We start from the raw sequence: 10,644 nt of genomic DNA, 5'->3' as shown, positions 1-10,644 counted from the left end.
TGCTGTAAATGATGGTGAAGCTCTTCAGAGTGGGTTTCCTTGGGGTTCTTCTGTTGCAATAGGTTCTGAGATACAAAGTAATACCCTGCTATTTAACATAAGTTTTATTTAAAGTGTACAAAACCAGGAAAAAATATTATATATATATATATATATGTATGCAGCTTCTGATGGCTGCTTAACCTGTTTAGCGATGCCCACGCATTAACAGTGGCTACACAGGGCAAGGCAATCTCCTGCCCTTGTCCCATGCTTGCAGAAAAGCTGCCATGAAAGGTTCAAACATAGGGGGAAAAAAAGATTTCTCTTCCTTATGATCCCCAGAGGAGAGACAAAGTATGTGTGCTAGTTTGATATACAGATCCTCCAGAGAGAAGGCACCTGGAAAACCAGATGTGTCATTCAGGTGATCTTGTTTAGCTCAAGATACCCAAGTCAGCTCTGGATATTGGCAAACCGAGTGCTTACACCATAATCAGACCAAGCCAACCCCCCCTTGAATGTATTTCTCACGCTTTTGTTAAAGGTCACCAAAGGGAAGGAACTGGCCTTTTTCTTTTTTTCCCAATGCGTTAATAAAAAACAAAGTTTTTTTGATGAGAGATGCTGTGTTATGTCCCTACTTGTGCTCCCTGCCCCAGGGGCAGGAGGCAGACTCCTTCCTCTGGGAGGACAACACTTCTCCAAGGCAGCCTCAGTGGGCATCGTGGGTTTTCCCTCTCGCCACAGGGACAACCTGCAGACACAACCTGCTCTTCTAGGGCACCCACTGGTCCATCCCTGGCCCACACAGCCCCATGCACACCCCGAGCCTGAGGTGGCAGTTGGGGGGCAGGGCCCTAGCCTCCTTCTGGCCATTCCAGGACTGAGGGATGCAGCCACACTGGGGCTCTTGCGCAAAGCCCAAACTCATCTGTCCTGGTACAGAACAGTGCGTGGGCTAAAACATAACCAGCACCATTGCCCAGTGACCTTACCTTGTTCAAAAGGGTTAAAAAATCCTCTGCTTAGTGGATTATTGAATCAATTAATGGAGCCTCTGATTAAGCCTCTTCTGGTGAGTGGTCACCTGCCTCTGCTCCTTTGGAAGGAGAATCAGCTTAACACGGGGAAGATCAGAATACACTGGCACTGAAATGGCCACATGCTTCATTTATGGCTTTTGTCCCTGGCTGGAGAGCATCTCTATTGCCTCAGTGTCCCCAGCCCATCGCCAGTGGTTAGGTTGCTGGTGCAAAGCAACTTCAGGAAACCTCACCTATCTGTAGGAAACAGATAAGAGGAATCTCCCTGTGCCATGTCCTACACAGGCTCTGTTGTTCCCCTGCAATCCAGCTGCCAAACTGACTCACCCTCAGACCCAGCTGGAGCTCAGAGTCTGTTCTGCAGAGCCTGGCTTCGATATCTCTTTTCATCTTCATCTTTGCAATGTGCCTTCTCCCTTCCACTGAGGGGAACTCTGCATTTTTGAGTTAGGCTCCAGAAATCCCAATGCAGAGCTCTGTTATTTTGCCCAGAGTCACACAACTGAATGTCTAAACCGCACAGATTTAACCCACCTGTGTGACTTCTATCAAAGATACATGCAAAGCAAAAGGTTGGATCTGCCCATTTTCCAGGCATTTGAGAAAAAGGGCCCCAAATCCAAGCCAACTCAACACACAGGCCACCCCAGCAGTTCCAAAGTCTGCACTAAAGATTTGCACCTTATCAAATCCAGCTCTGGATCCGGAATTTTGCAGCCTTTTGTGTTTCTACTTCTGTCACAAGCACAAAACACTGAGTGTCACTAAGAACATCTCTAAGCTTTAGCAAAAATTTTGAAACTCAAGGTCAGGAGTTGTATTGCATCAGACTACTGCATGCCACCAGCTTTGGTTTGCCACATTTCTTCATGTGAAAGAACAGTTCCTGTGCTGGCTTCCCCCAGTAGCTGTTTCATTACTTCTTTAAATATTACAGCAAAAAAATAAGTGATAAACTCCAGACATAACCCATCCTAGGAAGAGAGGCTTCCCATATGAGGTCAAATTCTGCTCACTTGCACTGGTGACTATTTTGTTCGTAAGGAATGACCGTTTTATTTCACTGCCCAGATAAGCCCATTAAAAGTGGCTGCTGGTAAGAGAATGTTCTTGCTGGGTGCTGCCTCTGTGCCGTGTTCAAGCAGGTTTTCCAGCCACAGCACAGCCCGAAGCGGGTGATGTTCCAAGGGGTGACGGGGCAGCCGGCACATGCAGCAGGCTGTTTCTGAGGGAGCTCAACGCTTAATGGGATGAGCCAGCTCTTGGATCCGAGCAGAACAAGTTGCCTTCTTAGCACTCTCCTTCACTGTGAACGCGTCTGGGTTGAACTGAGCCAAGCTCATAGGAGGCCTGGGGAAAGCGAGGACAGAGTTGGTCAATTCCAACTGGAGCAGGGCCAGCTCCCAAAGCCACCAGCCAGCTGACACACCTCCACATGAGCCCTGCCCTCCCCTGTCAAGGGAGGACAAAAGCAGCCATGCCTCCACTGCTGTCACCTGGACACCAGTGAGAGGGAGTGCCCCAACTCCCTCTGAAGCTGTCACAGCCACTACAGCCAGGCGTTCCCTCACCCTCTGTCAAACACCCTACTCGGCATTTCCTGCAGCCCAGGCTGAGGCAGCTGCATCACGCTGGGCAACATTAATGTGCTACCCTGTGCCATGTGTCAGCTGGTTGCTTTTTAGTTAATAATTAAGAAGTCCCAACCAATAATTCCTACAGGAATTAGAAAGTTCCTATTTCTTCTCTTTTGGTTCCCCTTCCACCACAAAAATGCTTTTTAAACCACAATCCATGTAGCATTAGCATATCCAGACATATAAAACCCATGCATTTTGGAAGCAGAAGAGCAGTGGCTTAGTTGCACTGGCCAAACCCGGATCAACAGGGTGCCATGGCCTGCACAGAATGGGCTCACAGCTGATCAGGGAAGCAGCACCTACCTTTTGCAAGGCTGGGCCAGTTCCAAGAGCCTTGGTGTGGCCACCGCGTGCTTTGCAGCCTTCGTCACTGGCCACTCAGCATCCCGCAGGGGCACATAGTCAGGGTGCAATCTTTTTGCCCAAGCCAGCTCCAGGGTTCGAGGGCTTGCAATTGCCTCCTGAGCTGACTTGGAAACCTGTGGAAGAATGGGCAGGAAGGTCCCTACAGGTGCTGCTGGCATTCAAGGGTGACCAGCCTGCAACTCAGCGTACCCAGGTTCACAGCCACTGACCATGCACAGATGAGACATGATCCTGTCCACAGTTGTGTCTGACACCAGACAAGCTGTGGAAGGAGAAACCACCACCTAGCCAGTCCTTCAGCCTGCCCTCCAGCCTCCTCTTACCCATAGCCCTTTGTCCAACCCATCCTCCAGCACTGGAGATCCCAATTAGACACGTCCATCTCTCCACATCCTCACAACTGAAGGCTAGGCACAGGTCTGCCCTTCTCTGGGAACATCTGCTGGGAGACAGCTCACGCTCTGGATGGAGCACGAGTCCTGCTTCTCCAGTCCAGGACGCAGCAACCTCAGCCTCACAGACAGCAACATATCCAGGGCTGCCATGAAGAGAGCCAGCAGTGACTGGGCACCCAGTGACCTCCCCTCTGCCCGGCCTCCCTGCCGTGCACGGTGCCAGGTGATGCTGCCTTACCGGACGGATGGCAGATTCGGGTGAGCCGTACTCATAGCAGCAGGTCACCTTCCTGATGCGGGGCTCTGCGAGACGCTGTAACCGTGAGGATGCTCTGGTCGCCACGTTTGTAACCTGTGTTGGCACCTGCATAGGTTCAGAATGGGGGAGGGATGAAGACAGAGCTTGTCCACAGCAGCCCACAGGCACAGACTCCCTCTCCAAAGGGATGAGTGCCCAGCACCCTTCCACTACAGACGTGGACACAAGAAGGAGCTCTCTTACTTTCCCAGCACCCATTATTTTTCTTTCACCCGAACTACAAGGTAATTTTGGCGCTATTGGGATTTGTATGTTTTAGCCAATATTACCTTTTGCCCCCCAACTGTTGCCCACTCACAGCCAGGGAGGAATGCCTGTAATAAGAGCCCGTACAGCCAGGTAAAAGTGCAGAGAAATTTCTTCCAGAGTAAAGAAACGATCTTCATATTCATCTTCCTGACTGAATCGAATCATTTCCTTGCTAAGGAGAGACGCTCAGATTTCAGGGTAAATGTGCTGGTGCAGTTAACTGCATTCCTACAGCAAAAGTGATCACTGCTCCAGCGCTGGACTTTTTCCTCTGTTTTTCACAGGGTTACTGATGCCAAGGCCTGCTCCAACGCAGCCTCATTTCCCAGCCCAGTGACTGCAGCCAGAAAACTTAGCCTTTGCCACAGAAATGACTGCAATCTGAGATTGCCCCAAACCCTTTCACCCCTGCCAAAGCAATGACCCGCCCAAAGGGAGCGAGTTCAGAAATACATCTCTGAATTAGACTCCTGGTAAAATGCTGTTAAACTATACATAGTGTTTGCAGGCTCATCCCCTCTATATACACAGACAGCAGCAGAGCTGCCCAACTGCAAACACGACTGTACTCCCTAGGAGCTAACCAGGCCATTCCCACCAGGTTTCTCCACTTTCCCAGGCTGCTCAATCAGGGGATGCAGCCCAGCTTCCTCCCTTGGCTCTCCTGCTATTCTGGGCTGCTCCAGCCTGGCTGTTTTCTGTCTCAGCAGGGACATTTTGAAAGACAGTGCCTTCACACTGAAAAGGCAGTTTCTCTCAGTATCTCAAACCCCAGCAGAATCAGACAGCTTCTCGCCTCCATAGCACACACTGGGCACATGCAGGGGCAGCATACAGGGTGTAAAAGCTCAGGACAGTTTGCTGCACCGCTGTCCCCTCCAAACCTCACTCAGCCACCTCCTCACCTCTCTGGGCAGCATGAACTCTGGGTGCAGCACCTTTGGCCGGGCAAGCTCCAGGGTCCGTGGGGAGGCCTTACACCTCAGTGCAGCTGGCGACACAGGCCACTCAGGGGACTCACGAGGTCTGGAAGCAGAGAGTCATGGCACCAGCACTCACAGATATTCCTGCATACTGGCTAAACTAGGCTACAGCTGGGACATTTAAGCCTCATGTTTGCTGCAGTAGAAGACAGCTTTGTCTTGTGGCCATTTCCAGTGTAGAACCCACTCATGCCATGAGCCCAGAAGTTCTAATCCCAGCAGAGTCCATGCTCTGCATTTTGCCCTATGTTGTACCCATCCTCTACACCTGTATTTATTAATTTGAAGCTGCACTGATGCTACAAGACCTGAAGACCCCACAGGTTTTCTGACCTCTCACCTTTGCTGCAGGTAAGCAGTCTGGTATTTTTTAGGTTCAGCCAACTTCAGCAGCCGATCAGAAGGGAAGCAAAAATCCACTGGCAGGGAGCGCTCCCGGACCATTGACTCCTGTCTGCAGCCGTACAAGAAGAGGGATCTTAAGGAACAGCACAGAAGCACTAGTAAAAGACAACTGACAGAGAATGTGATCCTGGCAGATGGTATCCTAAGTCTGGTTAAATATCCATGTCTGCTGCACGTGCAAAAGTTGGCAACAGGGCACATGGAAAAGCCATGAACAAATGGGCACTTACACTTGAGATTTTCTGACTTTAAAGGTAACTGCTGTTTGCATAGGCAGAGTCCTCTTTCAACCGCCCTCGGTGCATTGCTTTCAAAGTCTAGGCCTTTTCCTGGACCATTTCAAGAAAACTCTCCACAGTACAAACCTGACAGCATCTCCACTGTTCAGCTCTGTCAATTTAGAAACCTCTTTGTTGCAATGGCTTAATAGCACCTTGTGCTCTTGCAGCTCCCTTCATCTTGGGATCTCCCCAGGCTTTCCTGGTGTATGCTCCTCCAGGTTTCCATCAGCCATAGCTGTTGGGAGATGCCTGTCACCAAGAGGTGAGCAGAAAGGCAGGAAGGGCTGTCAGACAGACACCGTTAGTCAGAGGCAGAAGCTCTCAGGCAGATGAGAGCCTCTGAACTGACGACAGTGGCAAAGGAGAGAAAACTACAGATGTGCATATCCTGACATCCCTCCAGGTAGAGAAGGGAGCACAACAGTTTCAGGGAGCGCAACACAGCCAGGAGTGCAATACAATTTCATCTCCATTCTCATTGCTAGGACTTCTTATAGACTAGCAACCACCATCCTGTCTCCGAAAGATCTTCATCCACTCCAACAGAGCTATGGATGAGTTGCTTCAAGAAATGGAACATCACCCAGCCCCACTGAAATTTACATTTTTTAAGATCATTTGTCACTCCTATTCCCAAACATGGACTGGTTGACATGAAGTGACAGCAGAGGTTTAACTCAAGGCAAGAGACCTGGATTCCCTCCGGCCAGCAGGATGCTGCAAGGTTTCTCTGTTTGTAGCACTTCCTAACTTTTATCCTCAAGATTTAGGCCAGGCTCCAAGACAATAGAGCGGATCACTAATTGTATCCAGGTGCCTGGCTGGGCTGCATCAGCCCCGATATGGACAGGGAACACTCTAGGGACAGGCAGTCCCTCTGTATGCACAGGTGTGACACATACACGTTTCCATCAAGGCATGTATGCATGCAGGCATGTGGTGTCTCTGCTTCCAAGCTGAAGCAGAGCTGCTGTTGGGTTTTTTTGGTTACAGCAGAGGAACATGTTCCCATGTGTTTGGAGACTGAGATCAAGGCTGGCTCCTACAGCAGCTGATTCCAGCCCAGAGCTCTAATCAGACCAGCAGCCACCACATGTTGCAGAAGCCCTTTCCAAAGCCAGGAAGTGGGTATGAGGAAAAAAAAGGGCACTAAAACTTAGCACCCCCCAGTTCCTCCTCATTTTGGAAGTCAAGCACTCAGGGTGACTATGCTCCCATAGCACTTTCTTCCCTGCTACAGACAGCCCCTGTTCCAAGGGGCTACAGCCATCAGTACAGCCCGTTGGGTCTCAGTGGCATGGAGCTCCCTGTGGGACAACGGTGGCAGGAGAGGAGATGGCATCTCCCCTTCTCCTGGGAGCCAGCACATCCCCCAGATTAGAGACCACCATCTAAGCTGCATCCTTCCCCAGGATGTGCTACCACATCACTGACCTACACTGGTGCTTGCTAAAATCTTGCTTGGGCTTGGCCAGTGACACTGTTCTTGGGGATGGTCGAGCTGTCAGAGCACCTTCTGAGAGGGTCCAGATCGTCTCTTGGTTTCCCCACACGAGCCTAGCAAGAACAGCAAGGGTGTGAAACTTCAGAGACTTGCACAAGTGTGAAATGTACTTGCTGGAGCTCTCCTTCCCTGCCTAGGATGGGACACACAGAGTCCCTATGGCTCCCCACAGCTGTACCATGCTGCTGCCATCCCCTGAGCACTCAACTTCTCTGGCACTGAATTTCTTAACACTGTTCAGGTGATTGTCATCAACTCAAAAACTGAAGAGCCTTCAAGTGATGAGTCTAATAGTTTTACAGTTACCAGTGGATGTGCAGAAAGGGTTGTTTCACTACATCCCTGAAACCCCTGGGGGAGTTTCATTATTGCAGTTTCTTTGCCTCACCATTACCATCGAACTATACCACAGGTACAGCAGTAAAAATAATAATAATATTGTGGTCAGGGTGTGCCACAGAAAGCGGGTGAGGTTTTGCAGCACGTTAGTGACTACTTTCCTGTGCCCAGGGCAAATCTGGAGATGCTCATCCCACATTGAGAGAGAGAGGCCATGGTAGGAGAGGGTACCAAGGTAGTCAGGACAGGGAATAGCAGGGTGATGGCTTTGTGGAGCCTTTTTTTGAGCACAGTGACACCCATCCAGACAGTGGAGAAGAGACATTATCAAGAGAATGTTGCCCTGGCTTGCCAAGCCAGAGCTTGACCCCACAATGCAGACAGCAACTCTGTTCCTAAAGCTGAACTGTGTTCTCCGGGGTAGAGCAGCCTGTGGTTCCACTGAGGTCCAGTCTCCTCACACCACAGCACCGTCCTACCCTGCGACATCTCAGTGGGGCAGCTCAGATGGTGCAGCAACAGCAAGACTGGGGTCAGGCCCAGCTTTTGGTTTGAAAACAAGAAAGAGTGAATTGAAGAAAGCCCGTCATGCACTGAACATCTCAATCTGGTTTTTTTGAGCCAATTCTGCTGTTGAGAAGAAAGCAGTAGCAAGACAAAGGCAAAGGGTCTGCACCAGCTGAGGCCCCATCAGTGCCCAGCCCTCAAGCCAGGGCTGTCTGGGCACCTCCTTACCTGCGGTCGTTTGCACAAGCCACTTTCTTGGGTTCTGCAAGTTCTTGTATCCTGCCAAAATTACAGAAAAGGACAAATGTACCATTAAACATACAGTTAAACCAACAAAGCATAAAGAAGCTACTGCTGTACTCAAGGACATAACACAGTCTTCAACCCCCATGCCTCTGCAAGGCATCCCTTGTGAGAGTGCACTGAAGGGATCTCTCTCTCCAAGTAACTTTCCATCCATTTAATTTGGTGAACTCACCAGCCCATGGATTTTTGGGCTATCTCTTGGATTGCTGAGACACAAATTCACAGTGCTGCCCTCACTGCAGTGTCGCTTTGGGACATGGCAGAAAGAAGGGGAAGGTACTTTTCTGGTTAGTAACATGCCATGCAGCCCCAGAAGATAGGAGGAGATGGATGGTCTTCCCAGATGAACAGAAACACCTGTTATCAACACTCGTGTGGTTTACTAAAAGGCACCATGGAGACAGCACTGTTTCCACTTGGTTTTATTACCACAGGTGAAGACATATATTTTTTATTTCAGTCCTTTTAGCACAGATGTCTTAGATATTACAGAGACACAGGAATATATGTGGTCTGTGCCCTAGGAACAGCACTGAAAATGTTTTTACTGCATGATTCACGGTCTCATATTCATCAGACCAAAACCTTTCAGGAAGATCAGATATTGCTGTCCGCTCCTGCTGCTCCAGTGTCCCAGGCCTGAAATCCCAGTGGCTGGGAAGCACTTTTGCTTTGCGAGCCTGGGTATAAAGAGAAGGACAAGATGATGCCAGTGCCACAAGTGCGTTGCAGAACTCTGGTGTGACAGACCAAGCCCATACCCCACTACTGGGGCTGCAGGTGCCTGCCCTCGGCCAGCTGGGGAGCAACCACACAATGCAGGCAGCTGTGGAAATGCTCTATCATGGAAAAAGCACAGAAGATGAAAGCCTGGGGCATTGCTTCCCTGCTTAGTATCACCTAGCAATAAGGCAGCATAGCCCTAGAGAGTCATGGGGACACCAACAGAGAGAGATGTTTGCTGACAGAAAACAGTCTGTGCTTTGGGGACACACCTGTGGTTTCTCTGATGGGGCTGATACTGGTAGTGAGACATCGAGCCCCAGCAAACACTTGCCAGAGAGCTCAGCACCACAGAGGCCCCTGCAATGGGGAGGCCCCTGCTCCTGCTGTTGGAGCATCCTCACCACACGCTACCTGCCAGACACCTGCTGACTTATCTCCTTGTCACACCCAACTGCTGGTCACAACACCGCAAACACGGCTCCCACTGAGACCCCACAGAGGGAATTAACTCCCTGCAGGACTTTGGCCCCTTGCCACCAGTTCAAGATGGGACACGCTCAGGAAAGCAGCAGTCACTTCAGGAGCCAAAAAACAGTCTTGGCTGTTTGTTCCCAAGCGACTACCCAGACTTTTCCTTGCAAAGGTGCATGGGGGTGAAGGATTAGCACGTGAGGTCCCTCCTCAGCCCAGCTGCGTTGCAGAGCTGGCATCCCCTCTCTGCAGGTACCCAGACTTTTCCTTGCAAAGGTGCATGGGGCTGAAGGATTAGCACGTGACCCTCCTCAGCCCAGCTGCATTGCAGAGCTGGCATCCCCTCTCTGCAGGCAGACTCGTTGCTTTTCCTCCACTGCTGGCACAGATCCACCACTGGCTCGGACACTGCTGTGCAAAGCTTGCATCGTGACCCAGCCAAGGGACAAGTCACATATATGTCCAAATCAGGGCCCTCAACTCACTTGACAATCATTTGGGTTTTTTTTTCCAATTAGGAAAAAAGATTACTCTTTTATCATGGCAAAAGCTACAGACAGTTAGACAACCCCACACAGGACGCTTCTGCAGCAGCTCTGCAACTTAGAGTTAAGCCACCTCACGGACAAGGGGACAAGCCTTTGCCATTGGGTTTCACTCATGCTTCTCAGCAGGGAAAAAGAAGCCTTGCTCCGCTGCCTGAGCTCACACAGGCTCATTGCTTAAGGAGGATCAACTCCCTTTGAGATCAATTCCTTGTAAAGCAAAGGGTCACAGCTTCCGTTTTGAAAGGGCAGGATGGTCAGACCTTGTCTGTCATGAGAAGCAGGGGGAAGGGAAAAACCTGGCACGGTTTCCTCTGCATGTTTACCACAGCGTCATCCTGTACATGGGCTCGCTGCTCAGCGTAAATCACCGACTGAGCCCTCCCCAAGAGACAGGAGACGTGGGGCACAGCCTGGACACCCAGCCAGGAGGCCAGCGGTTGGGAGGGTTTCTTACCTGTGGCGTGAGCGTGCGGACAAGCAACAAGAAACTGCAAAGACAAGAAGAGGAGAATTTAAAAGCTTGGCAACACCTGCAGCCTGGGCTGCCTGCTCTTCAGCGTGAAATAAACACAAGGCAGAT

The 10,644-nt window shown here is 50.5% G+C and overlaps 2 protein-coding genes across 2 annotated transcripts in view; one reads left to right on the top strand and one right to left on the bottom strand.

Moving 5' to 3' along the window:
- The window catches only part of HOPX (HOP homeobox), a 5,366-nt gene extending 3,112 nt beyond the window's left edge, over positions 1-2,254 (top strand). Inside the window, exon 4 of the mRNA XM_010170301.2 lies at positions 2,171-2,254. Within this exon, the coding sequence (XP_010168603.2) occupies positions 2,171-2,254 (84 nt within the window). The remainder of the gene's footprint in view (positions 1-2,170) is intronic.
- Positions 2,255-2,260: 6 nt separating this feature from the next.
- LOC104526755 (testicular haploid expressed gene protein-like) lies at positions 2,261-10,552 on the bottom strand (the record flags this gene model as incomplete). Its single annotated transcript, XM_029085531.1, is given in 9 exon segments — positions 2,261-2,375; positions 2,969-3,144; positions 3,665-3,790; positions 4,900-5,010; positions 5,311-5,431; positions 7,098-7,220; positions 8,242-8,292; positions 8,905-8,999; positions 10,519-10,552. Coding segments are annotated over 9 exon segments (952 nt in total), but the record flags the coding sequence as incomplete, so codon positions are not given.
- Positions 10,553-10,644: the final 92 nt, after the last annotated feature.

Source organism: Antrostomus carolinensis, unplaced genomic scaffold (genome assembly GCF_000700745.2).
Source record: "Antrostomus carolinensis isolate BGI_N321 unplaced genomic scaffold, ASM70074v2 scaffold14846, whole genome shotgun sequence".
NCBI classification, from domain to species: domain Eukaryota; kingdom Metazoa; phylum Chordata; class Aves; order Caprimulgiformes; family Caprimulgidae; genus Antrostomus; species Antrostomus carolinensis.
Note: the sequence above shows the minus strand (reverse complement) of the source record. Positions and strands in the feature narration are given on the sequence as shown.